Genomic DNA, 20,761 nt, shown 5'->3' with positions numbered 1-20,761 from the left:
TCTCTTCACGAAAAGATCGATATCTCCTGCAGACATTATACTGTTCAATACTAAAATTCCCTGGCAGACAGAAACAAAATTACTTGGTGTAGTGCTAGACAAAAAATTAACTTTTAACCAGCACATTAAGAATACGTGTGCAAAGCTATCTAAAGCCATTACCTAGATCTACCTCCTAATTAACAGTAACAGCAATCTAAACATCATAATCAAATTGTTCTTATACCAGCTAACCATTCGTCCCATAATCACTTACGCCTACCTGCAATACTAATGTTCTCATACTGCAACTTGTACAAAACAAGTGGTTACGTATGATTCTAAACGCTCGATGGTTTATCACAGACAATCAACTATGCAAATATTCCTTATATCTTCTCTTTCCTACAAACTTTAGCATCAAAGTTTTTCCTAAAAATGTTAATACACCCCCAATGAACTGGTTCAGCAAGCTGTATTCTACGATGTAACAGATCTATTTCAAACATAAAAGACCAAAAGCCATTTTAATTTCCTGTAGCGATACATAATCTCCATGACCATTCATTACGAGCTGCTTATACTGCATTTTGCTACACTTATCCAGCTAGTCACCTTCCTCGCCTGCCCTTTGTCTTTTCATGCAACTGGTTGTTATAAATACTCATTTTGTGTTTCTTCCATAATATCTTCTTCTTCAGATTGCATACCTTATCTCTTGATTCTTCCATTTTACACCTACTCTGTTTACCCTCTTAACCTTTGTAATACACTCTGATATTGCCTCCACCAAATAGTTCTTGAGCATGGCCCAAGTAGAATTAATATCCTTTCCATCAAGTTTCCCCCTTTCCAATTTATTATTGCAAGCTGTTTAATGAGCTTTTCATACTTACCAGTCTTACAATTCCACATATATCCCTTTCTAATAGACGTCCACGATTGACTGTCACGCTGCAAGTGATCACCTCGTGGTCACTCTCATCATCTGGTGCAAGATTTGCCACCTCATTTATAATAACATCATCTGATGAGATGATCAAATCCAATACTCTTGATCGTCGTGTACTCTCCGTTATGACGTGCTGCCTAAGGTAATTATCTTTCAAAAACCCCAAAAATTCATTTTTTTCACCCCTAGATGCAGTCTCTTTCTTTCAGTGTATTACCATAATTAAAGTCACCCATAATTATCACTCGTTTCTTGCTAGCTAGGCCAATTTGCCTGCACATTTCCTTCTCAATACCCTCCATATTATTAGGTCTATAGCAACACCCAACTAAATATTTCATCCTGTTTACTTGTACCTCACATCATAACTGCCTCAAAACCATGACCACTATTTGCGCTTTGTAAATCCACCTGAAATGGGCACAACTCATCTGCTACCATTAACAGTACTCCTGTTCTCCTCCTCCCTTTCTTCGTTGTCTATCTTCACGAAAAATATCATATCCGTTCATCTCTATTCCTGTCAGTATGTCATCGTCATCTAACCACGTCTCACTTATACCAACAATTTTGGGGCGAATAAACTCAAGCAAAGCAACAATTTCGTTCTCCTTATTTCGAATACTTCTAGCATTAGTGAATAAACATAAGAAATCATTACTGCTTCTACAAATCCTATCAACGTCCCTTGTACGATGTGACTCTTCAATACGATCCCCAGTCGCTTCCTCTATATTACCACCCATTGTACAACTTTCTTTACACCTAAAATCTCCCCACCCATCCCAGGCCTACTTAATCTGTGTTTGTCCACCTACACATTCGCCCCTGAATTCAGGGTTTACCTGTTCGTGTTGTACTTCCACTCTCTCATTTACTTCATTCATAATATTCATCTCCCCATTTGCAAGTGAGCAAATACATCTCCCTACTCTGCTTTTTTGCTCTTTCATATTACTCCGCATATATAAGTTTTAGTCGTTGGAAGTTTTTTCCCACTTGGTTAGACTATAATAAATTTAGTTTAACCCTTAATGCATAGCATTATACATGTCCCAAGGAGATGTGCTTTGCATTATGGGAGATACTGAGACAAGGACAGAGAAGAGCTTGGTCCACCTTTACCACGAGTTGCCTCAGTCCTGAGATTTAAACTAAATTTATTATAGTCTAACCAAGTGGGAAAAAACTTCCATCATCTTTCTCTAAATCCTGAGTAATTTAATAATAAGGTGGTATACCTTTTGGCAACTCGCATAGGTAAATTTGACTTCCTTCTCCATCGCTTCTGCCTTAGTATCACCACCTCTGGGTCTGGCTCCCACTGTCGAGACCACAATAAAGATCGAAAACGGTCTTGGTAGTGGCTCTTCTCTTAATGCACAGTATTATACTTGTCCGCAAGGAGATATGCTTTGCATTATGGGAGATACTGAGACAAGGAGAGATGATTGCTTGGTTCACCTTTACCACGAGTTTCCTCGGTAGTACTGAAGATGCTGCAGGCGAAACTTTGTTTGCTTGTATTTGGATAAAGGATTAATCTAAGTTTATTATAAGTTTTAGTCATTGCATAATCTCTGATTTTTGACAATGTGTGCATTATTATTATTTTTTTTTTTCTTCTTTCGATCTCTTTTGCCATATGATTTTGCTATCACGTTAACCGCGTAATTGAAAATAAACATTTCTGCGTTCTGGGTATTCACTCCGTTAAGCGGTGATGAAGTCTGATGAGTGTGGTTTTTGATTTCTGTTTTTTTTACCGCTTTGCATGGTAATTATTCTTATTCTTGCAGTGTATAAACAATGTAATTAATGCTATTTTAAATTTGGTTTTACTCCATTTCCCAAGTAAGCAAACAGATAAGTCAAGTTTGAGCCTGCACGTATTGCAAATCTAACCGACCCTCAAAGCAGTGTAAGTCAAGGTACCTCATGGTAAAGGTAGAATAAGCTCTGAAGCCTGGCTCCCACTGATGAGACCTGAATAAAGGTTGAAACCGGTGTGGGTAGTGGCTCCTTGCCTTTAATACATAGCATCATACATCTCCTCAAGGAGATGGGCAATGCATTAAGGGTAAATATTAAGAATAGTGATCAGAGCTTATTCTACCTTTACCATGAGTTGCCTTGCACTACTTTGAGGGTCAGCTAGACTTGACTTATTTGTCTGTTTGCTTACTTGGGAAATGGAGTAAAACCAAGTTTAGAATATCTTGGCATCTTTAACATTTATTATACCCAAGGTAAAGTACTTTCTGCATATATATATATATATATATATATATATATATATGCATATATATATGTGTATATATATATATATATATATATATGCATATATATATGTGTATATATATATGCATATATATATATATATATATATATGCATATATATATGTGTATATATATATATATATATATATATGCATATATATATATATATATATATATGCATATATATATGTGTATATATATATATATATATATATATGCATATATATATATATATATATATATATATGCATATATATATGTGTATATATATATATATATATATATATGCATATATATATATATATATATATATGCATATATATATGTGTATATATATATATATATATATATATGCATATATATATATATATATATATGCATATATATATGTGTATATATATATATATATATATATATATATATATATATATATATATATATATATATATGCATATATATATGTATATATATATGTATATATATATATATATGTATATATATATGTATATATATATATATATGCATATATATATGTATATATATATATATATATATATATATATGTATGTATGTATGTATGTATATTTATATTATAATATATGTATGTATGTATTTATGTATATTTATATTATAATATATGTATGTATGTATGTATGTCTATTTATATTATAATATATGTATGTATGTATGTATGTATATGTATGTATATTTATATTATAATATATGTATGTATGTATGTATGTATATTTATATTATAATATATGTATGTATGTATGTATGTATATTTATATTATAATATATGTATGTATATTTATATTATAATATATGTATGTATGTATATTTATATTATAATATATGTTTGTATGTATGTATTTGTGTATAATATTTATATTTGTATATTATATGTATATATTTTATTTATATACATATATATTAATAAGTGGTTTTCTGCATGTTCTTCAACATCCAACTAATTCTTTAAGCAATATTTTGTACTTTTGCAGTATGTCCTCAGAACTTCAAACTCTTGTCTACCACATTACCCCAACTCCTTAGCATCATTAATTTCCTCTTTAGCTAGATTCATTGATGTAATAATAGCATGAAATGTTTTCATCCAGTGCACAATACACTTTATCACATTAAACTTATAACTATTATCTTTTGGTCACACTGCAGACTATTTAAATCAACCTGCAGGATCACTAACATCACCTTTATCAACTGTTGCTTTCCCCAGTTTTGTGTCATAATCGAACAACTGAATATCTCCACCATCTTTCTCTATGTCATTATTATATAAATTAGAGTAGGGCCCTAGTAAGAGCTTCTGGGCATTCCACTAGTCACCCTCATTTGCCTCTTTACTCTACCATATACCATCCTCTGATGTCTGTTTGACATCCCCCCCCCCACCCATCCATGCCACAAACCTCTTATCCATTCCTATTTGTTCTGCTTTATTTAATCGAGTTCCATATGGTATTCTGTCAGATCCCTCTACAAAGCTCAGGGCCAGATTTAGACTTGCTGAGGTTCTAAGCTATACAAAACTCAGAGGCCCCCTACTGTTTTAAATTACATCAGCTGGGCTTTTTGTTTTTTTTTATTTGAGGCCCCAGCAGATTGCGAGGCCCTAAGCTGTAGCATTTTTAGCTTATACATAAATTCGACACTGACAAAGCTCATCAGTATTGTGATGTAGCCATTTCCTTTTCCTATCTTTTATTCTTATCTTGAAAAGCTTGCCGTGCTTCCTGTAGAAGCATACTTAAGCATATCCAGTGCATTACCTACTTTCAATCAGAAGGTGGGTAATGTTGACTATGAATGAAGTGTCTTGCCAGTAGAAGAATGTGAAGTCATTTACATGAGCAATGAGAATTTAAAGTGGAATGAGAAATGAATATTTCTGTACCCCCAAGAATTGTTTCAGTGATATATTGAGCAAAATCATTTGGATCAGAAGATTGAAAACTGAAATCATAAGACTAATGAAGCCAAACAAAGTAAGAACTGAAAATCATAAAGATCATTCCACTGGTATTCTTATAATACTAGACAATAGGAGAAGCAAGTGGCTAAGTGTTGCACTATTAATCATACATTGCTGATTATAACTCTCCTTAAACTCATTCACAGTTAGGACACTTGCAACTACTTCTGACAATCTATACCACTCATTCACTACTCACGAATAAAAATCTAGTCTGCACAACCTTTCTAACTACATTCTTACAGAACTTTCACGGGTGATCCTTTGTTTCTTTTTATTTGTCATTTACTCAATTTCTTTTGTATCAGTTTTATAGAATTCCTTATATCTGCCTGTCAACTAAATTCTGCAACCCAGCACCTTCAAACTATCCTCACAGGGTGCACTCCACAGACCTGTCACTAGCTTGGTCACTTGTTTCTGAATCCTCTCCACCACCTACCGTGGAGGATAGGATTCAAGAGTTAAGATGCTGTCAGATCATAGCCTCATAAATATAACTTCCCTGTCTTCACTTGTCATTGTGTTCTTCAACATACAAATAATCCTTTGAGCTGTTTTGCCAACTTTTTCATTATGTCCTCTGAACTTTGTCCACCATCGTATGCTAGGTTCCTACTATTATCAATTTTCTGTGACCTGGTATATCATCAGTATGAAATAAAGTGTGTAATCTTTTTATTCTGAAATGCACTATTTTATATTTTGTAACATTAAATTGACAACCATCACCCTTTGTCCATGATGCTAATTTATTTAAATCATCCTACAGGATATCTACATTACCTTTATCAGCTATTGCTCTTCCATTTTTTTTGCATCAGCAGAAAAACAACTGAATATCACTCCTTAAATCTTTCCCTATATCATTGATATATACAAATTATAGAGTTAAGGCTCTAGTACAGAACACTGAAGTATTCTAACTAGTCACACTCATTTTTTTTTTCTTTGTCGATTAACAGTGGAGAAGGTCACCCTTCTCCACTGTACACTACCCTCTGATGTCTGTTTGTCATCCTACTTCTATCCATGCCACCAGCTCATATCCATTCCTATTTACTCCAGTTTATGTAATAGTTTTCCATGTGGTATTCTGTGAGATTCCTCTGCAAAGGTCAGCAGTATCATGGTGTAACCATTTCTTTTATACAATTCTGCTGTCTTTATTATAAAATATGAGTAAATTACATTTTAAAGCCCTGCTGAGTTCCCCACCATAGAGTATCATATTACTATCCGCTGTTTCCTGAATTTTATCAAAATTTAACCAGCTTTTCCAATATTTCAACACTATGCTGTGATGTTGGAATTTTTTTCCCACTTGGTTAGACTATAAATTTGGTTTAATCATTTACCCAAGTGTAAACAAACAAAGTTTGCATGCTGTGATCAAATAACATCTTCGGTATATTTAAAAGTATTATTGATGAGGAAGAGAATTTTTAGGTTACTATTGTTTCCATGTGTTGAGACTTAAGCACTGTGAGGACATCATGTTGGAGGCTTAATGGATTGTATACAGCACTCAGAAAGGATTAAAAAACAGAATTTAATATTTCCTATATTTCATGTCAGTCACTGAGACATCTTCAGGGATTACACAAAAAAACTAATGTAACATATACACAAAGACCACACAATACTAAGCCAACCACATAGGTCACTCTACAGTCCTATCTAGGTGGTGGAGCGCCCCCTATGGGCAGTTGTAGGTGGCCTGAATGTAAGGTGGGATCTTTGATGTTAATTGTTTCCCAAATAATGCAACCGTATTTATTTCTATTTATTTCTATTTTTTCTCTCAGAAATCAACCAAATGTAAATAAATATAATAATAATATTTATTATATATATATATATATATATATAATATAATTCATAAAGATATAATAATAATATGCGGGGGTTCCCTGAAACATGAAAATTTATTCAGTCAAGGGTTTCTCCAGGGTAAAAAAATTGAAAAGGCTGTTATAGACAAAAACTTAATGGTCAATCCCATATTACTCTCATAGAAGCACATTTCTCCATCGGGTGAGGTGTTTGGGATCAAAGCAACTTTGGAAATGGTTGACTTCTAATCTTGCAATAGTGTATTCCTCAGGAGAGCAGCAATTCTGAAATATACCTGCCCTGCATCCAAATACAAAATCATTTGTCTGCCACTCATCTACATGGCAATTTCCTGATATATATACTCAAGGGGTGTGCGAATATTATGGTAGTACAATATAATTGTACTACCATAATATTCGCACATAACCAACTGCGGTGCATATTCCTTATGCATACATCCATTCCCACGGCCTTATTCACATCTAACCCAACCAACATCTGATACACCTCTGTTTCTTTCACTCCCAATTCTCCTAATACTTGCCTCTCTTCTATATATTGTCATATAGTACTCTAGAGGTTCGGTGCAGTAGTTGAGACAGTTGTAGGTGTCTTCCCGCGATGGGTCTTTGGACTCCTTGGAGGTGTCACGAATAATAATAATAATAATAATATAATTGTGTTGTACCATTATTATTATCAGCTTCCTGTCAGTTTTTTTCAAACATTAATCTCTTCTTTGTCAGATGTTATGCTTCATCTTCTGATGCAATTAATTATTCTTTTAGAGTGTGTTTAGGTATTGATTTCCCTCTGGGTCTTTTTTTCCTGCCTTCCAGGAATTACCCATCTGTTTTTCTGACCTTTCCTGTTCAGTTCTGGTTAAATGACGAAACCACATTGGACTCATTCTTCACACATTCTTGAATGCTAATGATTATGATGATGTCAAGTTGCTTTATAATGCCTTCATTTTTAATGATTTTGTCATCGGTGTCATCTCTTCACTCTTGTCACTTTTCTCAGACTCTCACATATTTCTGATCCATAAGTTAAAATCAGGTAAAAGCTATCTTATTATATATTTACTTTAGTTTTTGACTAGTTTCTCTCATATTCCATATAAATTTCTTCACCTGCACTCAACCATACTAGCTTTGATTATTGGTTTCTTTACTAACACTAATAAATATGCTTAAATAACTGATATACATATGCAGTGTTGATATTACCATATTCCTTCCTGTTTTCATAGTTTTGTCTATTTTTATTTATTTATTTATTTATTTTTTTTTTTGTGTGTTGCTCCCACCCTTGAAAGGTTATTTGTAAACCTATAGTACATTTTTTTTTTGTACTGTGGATATGCTTGGGATATATTTTTTTCCTATTTTTATCAATTTTATATATATATTTTTGTATTTTTATTCATTTTTTACATGGTCTGGAAACCCTGCTCTAGAGACCAAATTCTGGTAATGTATTCCATTCACTAACAATTCTCCATATAAAAAAAAAAAAAAAAAAAAAAAAAATCTACTCTTCCCACCCTTCTTCACCACACTTTTACATAACTTCCAGGAATGACCTCTGGTTCTTCCCCTCTCACCTTCTACTCTTTTTATAATCCCCTCTGGATTAATCTGATGAAATCCTCTCACTAACTTAAACCTCACTCACTATCGCATCACCTCTCTTCCTCCTATCCACCAAACTCTGCAATCCACATTTCTTCAACCTCTCTATATAGCCAGCATTCCAAACTCCTGATATTATCTTAGTCATTCACCTCTGGACCTTTGCAACTCTAGCAATGTGCCCTCTAAACTTCAGTCTACGATCAACCATCACTCCCAAATATCTAATCTCATCCACTTTCTGCAGCGGCACCATCGATATAGTACACAGCCTTATATTTCTGCACTCCAAAATGCAACACCTTGCACTTATTGATATTAAAACTACAATCCCACTCTTTTATCCAAGTAAAAAGTCTATTCAAATCTTCCTGAAGGGATTCAGCATCAGCAGTGTTACTTCAAATTCTTCCCAATTTGGCATCATCAGCAAATAACTGTAGATCCCCAGTCAGTCCACATGATATATCGTTTGCAAACAAGTTAAACACCATAGGCCCAAGAACAGAATCCTGGGGCACGCCACTGGTCACCCTTCTTTTTTGAGACACTGCTCCATCATACACAGCCTGCTGGTATCATTCAGAGAGCCAATCTCTGATCTATCTAAGCAGTGTACTGTCTATTCCCATCCTCTCCAGTTTGTACACCAACTTATCATGTGGTAATCTATCAAATGCTTTTGAAAAGTCTAAGAATATCAATGTATATGATTCCCCTTTATCTAACACACTCGTCACCTTATCATAAAATGCAAGTAAATTACTGAAACAGGACCTACCTTTTACGTATCCATGCTGATCTTCATAAAGAATTCCATGTCCATCAACCCAATTCTGTATTCTATTCCTTACCAATCTTTCCAACACTTTGACAACAACTGCAGTTATACAGACTAGCCTATAGTTGGAGACTTCTGTCTTAGAACCATGCTTGTGGAGTGGTACTATTTTGCCCTCTTCCCACTCCTTAGTAACCTTAGCCACTGCAAGACTTTCATTACAAGCAAGTGAAGGGCATAACCAACTGCGGCGCATATTCCTTATGCATACATCCATTCCCACAGCCTTATTCGCATCTAACCCAACCAACATCTGATACACCTCTGTTTCTTTCACTCCCAATTCTCCTAATACTTGCCTCTCTTCTATATATTGTCATCATCAAATTACTGACATTTACTTTCAAGGGGTGTACAGGGTATGATAGTACTACATGAAAAATTTACATCATTACTAACTTCCTATCTATAATTTTCCTCCAAATCAATCTGTTACCTGTCAAGGCATCCGCATGGTTAGTCTAGTGGCTTTGCGCTTTGCAACCAGCCTGGGGAAGGAGTATCGTCGGTTTGATTCCTTTCAACGACGTGAAGAGCTCGAGGATCTTCCTCAGCCATAGCCAAGTTAGCCAGTCTTGGCGTGGACAGGAGAGTTTTTCTGCCAGTTTATCTGGTGTTTTTCATCCCGCAAGCAGGCAAACCGGTCTGAGGACACACAGATTACAGTCAGGAATACTTACCTGGCCATAGGTTTGATTCGTCAGCCTATGCCGGTTCCGGAGCCCGGATAAAATTTGGGGGTACTAAATGGTACCGTGAAATCCCGTAAAAAGGGGGAATGCTGTATCATCACACGGAATTTATTTATTTACCTGTCACGGCTCCAACATTGTCAGATATTATATCTCTATCTTTCAAGGCACTTTTTACCATATCAATCCACCTATATCTTGGTCTTCCTCTGTGTCTCTTTCCTGCCAATCTGGCAGAGAACACTTGTTCTATAGGTTCTCCATTCAAAATACAGTTGTATTTTGAATGCTTCTGCCTATTTTCATTAGCTTTGTCTTGTTATTGCTGACCTTCATACTATTTCTATTATAACAGTTATTGAGTTTAGTTTGGGAATCTTGCAGACTTGTAGTGGATTTATTTAGAAGTATAACATCATCCATATAAAGCAAAGAACTGACAATAACATCTTCATTTTTGATATCAGGTTTAATACCACTTTTCTTTATAATGTGATTCATATAGATAATGAATAACAGAGGGGATAATGTACATCCTTGTCTAACGTCTAACACCAGATTTAACATTAAACCATCTTCCTGTACTTCCTTCAATTCTAACTCCTGACTTACATCTCAAATAAAGAGTAAGTATTGCTTGATATAATGCCCCACTGAAAGGCCATCGCCAGATTATTGCACCCTGAAGCAAACAATTAAATATCACCCTTGATGGATTATAAGACAAAAATATAAGAAAATCTCCAATTTCTATTTTGTTTTTATTACAAGAGAAACATTAATGTAAAACAATTACATAATAATATTAATTAAATGTTTGCTCTATGGGAATATTGCACAACAAAACTGTTTATAAGAGCTTCTCAATTTAAACTATCAGCTATATACACCTCTATTGATATAGTTGCCAAACAGCAATGACCTAATCTTTCTTAGGTCATTGCTGTTTGCAAATAATTTTTAATCAGTTTAAACTTAAAAAAACTTCTTTCCGCACTTGCTACGCTAACAGGAATTGTTAGCGTAATGATGGCGTCTACTGCAATATAGCTGAAGGGGATGCCCTTATTAAGCCTTGCTCTGAGGCAGGCTGCCTCTATGCTACACTCTGTCGATGGTGCTTCCCACTGACACCATACAACTGCATTGTTTTGAATAACTTCTCTCTTGCAACTTGTCATATGCTTTTCTAGATCCACAAAACTTAAATACAGATCTTTGTTATATTCCCATGACTTCTCAACTATTTGTCGTAAAGTGAAAATCTGATCCTGACAGCCTCTAATTGGCCCTGAATCCAGCTTGTTCTTCACCAAGCTTCTCTTCCACAATTCTTCTGAACCATTTCTCAAGTATACTGCCATCAATCTTATCAAGAACACTCAGTAAAGAAATACCTCTATAATTCTCTCATTCAGTTTTATTTCCCATTTTATATATGGTACACTGAGAACTCTGCTTCAATCATCTTGAATTCGTCCCTCTGTCCAGGCCCTCTGAAGTATGCAGTACATCCACTTTAAGACTTTTATACCTCTATACTTGAGCATTTCTGGTCGAATATGATCTACTCCTGCTGCTTTCCACATTTCATGCCTGGTCAGTATTTTTTTTTTTTTTTTTTTTTTTTTTTTTTTTTTTTTTATCACTGTACTTCATCATTGCTAGTTTCATTTAGCAATTTTTCGAAGTAATTACTCCATACTTCAAGGATATCTTTTTGTCCAGTTTTCATGTCACCTTTATCATCTCTAATTTCTTTTACAGTGCTCTTTCCTCCATTTCTGAGCTTCTTCAACAACCTCCAGAATATCTTACCAACTTATTCATATTTATTTTCTATGTTCTTACCAAAGTCTTCCCATGTCTTTTGTTTAGCTAGTTTTACACAGTGTTTAGCTTTACTACATTTGTTTCTGTATTCTCTAAGAGCTTTCTTCTTTTCCTTCACTGCCATTTTAATTTCCTGTGTCCATCATGGAGTTCTTATTTTTCTGTCCTTTGCAGGCAACCTCACCATATGCCTCTCTGGCTGAACAAATCAATAGTTTCTTCAGAGTTTGCCATTGAATCTCCAAGGTTTGATTCCTGTTCTCAAACTCTTTCATTTTTTCTTGAATAATGTTTGTGTATTTTAGTCTACAGTTCACTTCTGAGAGCTGCTCAACTTTTATTCGCTTTAAAACTTTGTTATATGTTTTTATTTTCAATATGAAATTCAATTTTATCCTGGTCAAGACTAAATGGTGATCACTTCCAATTTCAAATCCTCTGTACACTCTGGTGTCCTGCACCAGGGAGAAAACATCACTATCAGCAATAATCTAGTCAATGAGGCTTTTCTTATTCCTTGTGTCTTCTATGTGAATTTGTGCACATTTTTATTGTGGAACATGGTGTTAATAATAAATAGTCCATGTTCTGAGCAGAAATCCAACAAGTATTTGCATTATTATTAGCTTTGCTCTTTTCTCCAAATTTTCCCAATATATTTTTGCATGTCTGACAATCATTTCCTACTCTGCTATTTAGATCCCCAACAAGGACCAACTTTTCCTTTTTCATTGTGTCAGTTGCTTTCTCTAAACCCTCAAAAAATTCCTCCCTTCTACCTTAGCAGAACCTTCTATGTGACCATAGGCAAAAATAAGGCTCATTGTCCAGTACCCCATTCTGATATTTGCTTGTAAAAGAATGGTTATTTGCCCCTACTGTAATATCTTTCTTTTATGATGTTATATACGTTTTTTTTTTTTTTATTATATGTGTTTTCCTTATATATTCCTTTCTTATTCTATCTTACTATTGCATATTATGTTTATCCACCTTTCGCGCTGTCAGTCGTATGCCTTTGAATATTGGAAAATTTGTTAAGACTGTGCCACCAGTATCGTTTTATTGGCATAAAACTCAGTAATACGGATGGATGATTTCTCTCTCTCTCTAACACAAATTCCTTTGGTAAAATTTAACACAAACAGTCGTGGTCTAATCACACTTAACTACATGCTTCTGTTATCTTCCTTGGTTCACTCTCTTAGGTTCACTTTATTTAGGAATAGTACATTGTAGTTTTAAAAGATCAGGTGGCACTCTATTGACAGATAAACAAAACACATTTATTTACACTAGAATAAAAGGTATGTTAATCAAACAATAGGGAGGTTGGACTCTCTACCTATCTGTTAAATCTTTAGCGTAAAAATAGAACTTTTCCACTTCAATATTAAATTACTGTGTAATACAATTACTTATTTACTCTCTGCTTACAAAATCAACTTATTGAAACTTTAGTCTAATCACAAGGAGGTTAGCTCACTATGCCAAGTTGTTTCACAATTTTGATACTAATTATTAACATTCCAAATGACTCTCTTATAGACACATCTTATTACTATTAATTTAATTCTTATTAGTCCATCTATAACGTATCTCCTAGATTACAAAAGGGAATGTATAACAAAAGATGGAACAAAGTTACAGAGGCTTTTTTGTCGCACACTCATCCAGAGTCTTGCACTAAAGTCCTGTTTTTCCTTTCATATCGGGTCTTAGGGTTCTTCCTGGAGTGTCTTGCTTCAGGGGGCGTTTCATCGGGATAGTAGTGGGCTTTGGTCTGCAATCTCCAGCACTTGAATAGCTCAGGCAAGAAGTTTCAGCATACGGGCAAGTTCTCTGGCACTTGAAGTTTGCTCTGTGGCTGTTGGCTTCGGTTGACCTCCTGTGGCAATGACATCCGACCGAAATTGCCTCTGGTATTTACATCTGCAATTCTCTCGTCATTCCTATCAGCTTCTCCTCTGGCATGGCCTCACCATGACGTCCTGTCCTCTGGATCCTACTCCCATTATTTCTGCCTCTAACTGCCGATGATTTTCTGTCGATCTTCAATGCCTTTTTATTTCTCTGTCTCTGGGCTTGCACCAAGGGTTGAGACCCCCCTTCCCCAAAGAATTCTGCCCGACTCTTTGATCTTCTGTTTTGACCGACCCGTTCTTTCTTCTCCTGGTATACTACACAAATTCAATTAGACAGACACCGGAACTACTTATGAATTGCGCCGTCCGTTTTAAGAATGACCTTGACGGTGGGCATACACAGAGCTTGCAAAGAATAGTTTCAAAAGCACTTAATTAAACAATAACATATAGGTTGGAGTGACATATCATTTTCTTTTGTTTCTTGCAAACTTTACCCATTCTTTGTTTACTATGTCTTTGGTCAGGTTAAATTTACCATAGGATTAAATATGTTCTTTTTACAAATGCTGTTTTTATAATTACAATCTTTTGAGATGTGACCTCTGCAAAAGTAGATGTAAAGTGCTTGTAGAATTCCAAGCTACATCGAATTTTACATGCTCACATCACTCTACTTGAAATTGCCTGCCATTCAAGAAGATTAGCCTCGTATTTAGTGTTGAATACAATGGCTGCTCCTTCTTTTCCTTGATTGTCATTGCCTGAATATAACATTTTGTATTTATTGCTCAGAAAGATCTCGCCAGTTTTTGTTTTTTTTGTGTTAGTCACCATTATTATGTCGATCTGGTACTTATCTAATTCCTCAGCTAGCTCCATTTCTTTGCCATTCAGGCTTCTTATGTTGATAGTACCGATCTTTAACTCTGGTGATATTGAGTTGAGGTGTCTTTTCAGATTTGTTCCAGTAGCTGACTTTTTGTTGTTCACCCTGGTTCCCCTGGCAAAAACAACAGGGGCCTTGTTTAACCCGGCAATGCCCCGGCTGGCATGAAATTTTGTCATGTTGTACCATCATTTTGTATTTTGGTTTAAGCCAATAAGAATACAATTTTGTTGGCTAAATCCTAAATTGCCAGCCGATTCTCGTTTGTTCAGTATCCAGGTAGATACCCAACAGAGTGCACCACGACAAGGTGAGGATTGGGCAATAGGTCAGAAGCCCTCATTGGTTCTATATATTGTACCGGATCATTTATACCAGTATGATATATGCTGATAAAGTGCTCGTTCAATAATTCCACTATATCCTTTGCAGCTGTAAGTCTGCTGCCATGACTATCCACCAATGTTAGTCTGCCATAATTATTCTTCCTCTTGCTTGCAATGTAATGGAAAAATTCCCTTGACTTGACCTTGGCACCCTGACCAGCCAATCTCTTCTCATACTGCACCTTTTCTTTCCTTACCAGGCTCATCGCCTTTCTAGCCTACAGCTTATAATCTTCATGGATCTGATTACCACCAACTGCCTTGTACTTCCTCTATAACATTTTCTTTTCCAGCAAGCTTGCTGGATTTCTGTTCATCCATTTCACTCTCACTCTATTTACTTGCTTAACCCTCGGTATGCAGTCATACATTGCTTTTGTGAGATACTTATGAGTTTCCATGCATTTCCATCATCTTTTCCACTCAGCTCATCTACGAAACATACAGATGCTAACTGACTACAGAGCTTCCTATAATCACCTGCTTTATACTTCCACATGTATCCATTTTCGGCAGTGACTTTTTCTTGTTTCATTACTTCCCAAACAAGTATTATTCATCGAACTCTAGCAACACATTCTGATATTGCATCATTTAAGTATTTTTTAAACACTTCTCATGTACTGTCAATATCCTTCCCATTCAACAACTGATACCATGGGGAGAACCCATCATACTCCTCAGGCAGTCATAATTTCCTGCTTTGTAGTTCAGCATATAACCTTTTCTGCATGGGACATTTATACATTTTGCCACTTTCCAAGTGAGTACTGCATGATCACTGTCACCAACTGGAGGCAGAATAATTGTTTTAACTGACCCCCCCCCCCTGAGACACTGTAATCAGATTTAATACTTTGATCATGAGTGCCTTCTGTCACATGCTGCTTAAGGAAGGTTTCTTGCAACATCTTGAATAAATTCAATTGAATTTTTCTCATGCTATTTCACAACTACCCTATCATAAAGTCCCCTTTTAAGATTTCCTTATTCACCCCCCATCGTATTTACTTGGTGATGCTTTTCTTCATCACTAGCAACCAATCCACCAGTTCTGTAACAACACCTCACTATCTGGTAATTAATTTACGGAATTAACAACGCATATGAAGTATTTAATTAAAGATAACTTTAATGAATCACTTCTATATTTCGGCAATGTCACATTGCCATCTTCAGGAACATAAAGATATGGTACGTGCACTAAGGAACTCACAAAGCAAATGAGGAAGAATGTAAGAAACTAATTTTGTTCCTAAAGTCCTAATGGTGCCCTCTTGCGGGCTAATTTGGTAGTCTTGGCAGTTGGGCTGAAGTTCTCATAATGAAAGTCTCCCAAATTTGGGGCAGTTTCATGCACCCAAATTTGTTGAGGTTAGGAACGTTTTTTAGAGCTGCTGAAGATTCTTTGAATAATCTTTCGTATTTAAACTTGCTGCGATGGATTATTTTTGTTTTCTTCCAACAAATTTTATGGTGGGTATCTAAGGCATGGTCTGCCAGCCCAGAGCGGCTGTACTGGTGAAACCGGATGTAGTCTTGGTGTTCTGAAATCCTGATATTTGTTGTTCTGCCTGTTTGGCCAAAGTAGGACAATTTGCAGCTGCAAGGGACCTGGTATACACCAGGTAGGTCTAGGGGAAGTGGTTGGTCTTTGGTAGAGCGGATAAGCCAGTTTAAAGCCAGTATAGAAAACCTCACACTCCAACACACTGACATAATGGTCAGTTTTGACGTCTCCTCTCTATTCACTAATGTCCCACTCAAAGAAACCCTTAAGCTCATCCAAGCCAAGTTTCCTCCCGATATCTCAGCCCTATTTCAGTTCACAATGAACTCAGGCTATTTCGTTTGGCAAGGAAAGTTCTACAAACAGATAGAGGGGACAGCCATGGGTTCACCACTTTCCCCGCCCTTGGCCAATTTCTTTATGGAGACATTTGAAGAGAAAGCCTTACACTCTGCCCCACAAAAACCCACTATTTGGCTTCGTTATGGGGATGATGTGTTTGCTATTTGGCCACATGGCCATGACACACTTCACTCCTTCCTAACACACTTAAACAACCAACATCCCAGAATCCAGTTCACCTTAGAAAAAGAGGAAAACAACACCCTCCCCTTCCTAGACACTTTAATCACCCGCCAGCTTGATGGATCTTTGGTTTTCTCTGTTTACAGAAAACCCACCCACACTGGCAGATACATTCACCAGCAATCCCCCCCCCCTCACAACAATATGGGGTGATAAAAACACTATATAACAGGGCAAAATTAATCTGCTCAGATGACAAGGCCCTGACTATGGAACTAAACCACATCCTCAACACTTTCTTAGCCAATGGCTATAACCCCAAAAAAATCCAAAAAATACTAAAACCTGTAAACCACAACCCCCTCCCCCCCTCCACAATAAAGACTACACCAAGTCTATCACTATCCCCTACATCCAGGGCACCTCTGAAAAAATAACTAATATCCTCAAAAAATATGACCTTACTTCCTGTTACAGACCATATAAAAAGTTGGCATCCCTTATCCGCTCTACTAAAGACCAACCACTTCCCCTAGACCTACCTGGTGTATACCAGGTCCCTTGCAGCTGCAAATTGTCCTACTTTGGCCAAACAGGCAGAACAACAAATATCAGGATTTCAGAACACCAAGACTACATCCGGTTTCACCGGTACAGCCGCTCTGGGCTGGCAGACCATGCCTTAGATACCCACCATAAAATTCGTTGGAAGAAAACAAAAATAATCCATCGCAGCAAGTTTAAATACGAAAGATTATTCAAAGAATCTTCAGCAGCTCTAAAAAACGTTCCTAACCTCAACAAATTTGGGTGCATGAAACTGCCCCAAATTTGGGAGACTTTCATTATGAGAACTTCAGCCCAACTGCCAAGACTACCAAATTAGCCCGCAAGAGGGCACCATTAGGACTTTAGGAACAAAATTACTTTCTTACATTCTTCCTCATTTGCTTTGTTAGTTCCTTAGTGCACGTACCATATCTTTATGTTCCTGAAGATGGCAATGTGACATTGCCGAAATATAGAAGTGATTCATTAAAGTTATCTTTAATTAAATACTTCATATGCGTTGTTAATTCCGTAAATTAATTACCAGTTATGTCTAACCAACGTATAAGTCTTACTACCAGAAACACCTCACTATGTATTTAATCTTTTTTGACTCCACCTCACACCAGATGGCTTCAAACTCATTGCCACATGAAAAACTGTTAATAGTATTGCAGTCATAGGTGTCAACTCTTTGGATTCAGGTCATCTGATATCATTAACAGCACCCTCCTATCTTGTCTATCCTTTCTAAAAATACGGTACCCTTTGCACTCAGTAGTATGTCTGCTTTTGATAGCCCAGTCTCACTAATGTCTACAATATGCCCACCAAGGCAGCAAACTCTAGTCCTTTATTTGTTATACTCCTAGCATTCATGTTCAGACATAATATGTTACCAGCGTGCTCTGTTGTATACTTTTGTTTGTGGGCTGCATGACACAGTTCAACACCTTTCAGATCTCTTTTCTTATCTAGTTCCTTACTTATGTAGATATCTTTACACATAGATCGTTGATAAATTTGAACTGGATGAACACAGAATCATTTTCTCTTCATAATTATTTTCATAATAATAACCATTTCCATCATTAACAGTTACATAACTTTGTTGCTCTTACACACAGAATGACACAATTCCTCCCATCAGAATTTAGTTTCCCTGATTCTCGGTATTAGGTCACATATCAGTTAATAATTTTTCAAGACTTTTGATGCCAAACACATTCAAGTGTAGACTGTCCCTCTTATACAAATCCAATCTTTCATCATACTCACTCCCATCCAAAAACTCACATCCATTCCTTTTACGTAGTCTATGCATCAAATCGTTTGCTATCATAGCCCTTCTTTGTAATTCATTTCCATCATTCCTACGTAATATACCAATGATTTTTTACTTTCTTACCCTTGAATCATTTCTTCAACCAACCTTTTCATATCCTATCTCACATTGAATTTATTGCTAGTTAAGTGTCATTGGTACCTTCCAGAATTATGACTTGTTTTGTTTTTCTTTTCTGTTTTTCAATTGTTGCATTACATTTTTAATTTTTCCTCTTGGAAAACCTGATGTTATCACTCGCTCATCAATGGCATGGTTTTTGATAGTCATTATATCAAATAAAATACTTCTTTTTACAATCAACTTTACTTAGCAGATTTTTGTTATTACACAGTAACTTATCTTATTCCATGCTTTGTTGTTTTTCCATTTTGTTGCTGAACTTTTTGATTCTTCCCATGATTCTCTAAATGGTGCTTGACTTTCTGTAATTCCCTTATCGTCTGTCTAATAACCTTCCTTAACGTAGCATTTTGGAGGTTAAATTATTTTCAATATTGTCTCTTGTTCACTACTTCATTGTTCTTGTTAGCATTCCATTTCCTCTGTGCTTTTGGTGCCATTTTATTTACAGCTGTATTTGATATTATAATATTGCAATAAAAATGTTATAAAGACATTCAATAGTATAAAAACACAAATCTTTACTCTAATATACTATAAAACACAAATTTTCTAAGAAAAAAAACACATGAAAACAGATCAAAATTGCCAATTATACATGAGCGCTAAATTACACTGACCACTCACAATATAACCTTGAACCCCGAATTATGATCTATTAATCAAAAAAGGTTGGCCGCGTGGTTAGCACATCTATTAGCATCTTTAACCAACTGCCTGTGGGTTCAAATCTGTCTGTGGACATAGATGTTTTGATTGTTTTTAGGCGGGAGATGAATTTCATCGCTTGCTGTGAGACTGCTGTCCTGCTTATTGTAGACCTGAAATGGCTTGAAAAAGTTTCATATTTGGTGTCTAGAGCAATGTTAACCAGACTGTGTAAACAAATTAAAAAATATATACAATGTGTGTGTGTGTGTGTGTGTGTGTGTGTGTGTGTGTGTGTGTGTGTGTGTGTGTGTGTGTGTGTGTGTTTGAAACAGATTAAATGACTATAAGCTGAGAGAGAGAGAAAAGGAGGTTAGTGCTGAGTACATCTCAGCTTTAATCTCTCAGGCTATCATTGCACTGCTATCTGACATTTGCGTTCATGAGACCTTGAAAGCTTGTGCATATCCAACAATGAAGCGATACATATAACGGCTTCAAACGTTAATGCTTTAATGCAGGGCTGTCCAACCTTAGGTAATCTGAGGGCCACGTTACAAAAAGAAATTTAGCTGAGGGCCGCATCACAATGCGTTTCTAATAATTTGGTGAACAGCAGCGACACAACCTCAATAGCTGAACAAACGAACAACACTAATAACATGCTCATGTTCCTCGTGAGGCCTAGAGCATGCGCATTAGAACAAAACAGTATAAGTGCTCTTCTTTGATATATCTAATATTTGAAAAACACTTGGGTATATAGTGAGGTTAAAACACCAAATAAAATGATCAACATGGAGATTATCGATTAGTGATAGAATTAAAATATTTAATAAGCATTTTGATTCAGATTATTTTATTTTTTTCTC

General features: G+C 35.8%; 1 protein-coding gene across 3 annotated transcripts in view; it reads left to right on the top strand.

Moving 5' to 3' along the window:
• Window positions 1-2,377: 2,377 nt before the first annotated feature.
• Window positions 2,378-20,761, top strand: part of LOC150102755 (uncharacterized) — a 203,254-nt gene continuing 184,870 nt past the window's right edge. Inside the window, exon 1 of one of the 3 annotated variants that reach the window (XM_090399056.1) lies at window positions 2,378-2,708. In XM_090399056.1, the coding sequence (XP_090255182.1) occupies window positions 2,706-2,708 (3 nt within the window). In that variant the 5' untranslated portion in view covers window positions 2,378-2,705. Of the gene's footprint in view, window positions 2,709-2,947; window positions 3,181-6,828; window positions 6,939-20,761 lie in introns of those variants that run through there. The other 2 variants (XM_090399057.1, XM_090399054.1) reach the window with 2 other exon arrangements.

This window comes from Typopeltis vanoorti, chromosome 10 (assembly GCF_054136105.1).
Source record: "Typopeltis vanoorti isolate ZY-2024b chromosome 10, IOZ_Tvanoo_1.0, whole genome shotgun sequence".
Classification (NCBI taxonomy): domain Eukaryota; kingdom Metazoa; phylum Arthropoda; class Arachnida; order Uropygi; family Thelyphonidae; genus Typopeltis; species Typopeltis vanoorti.
Note: the sequence above shows the minus strand (reverse complement) of the source record. Positions and strands in the feature narration are given on the sequence as shown.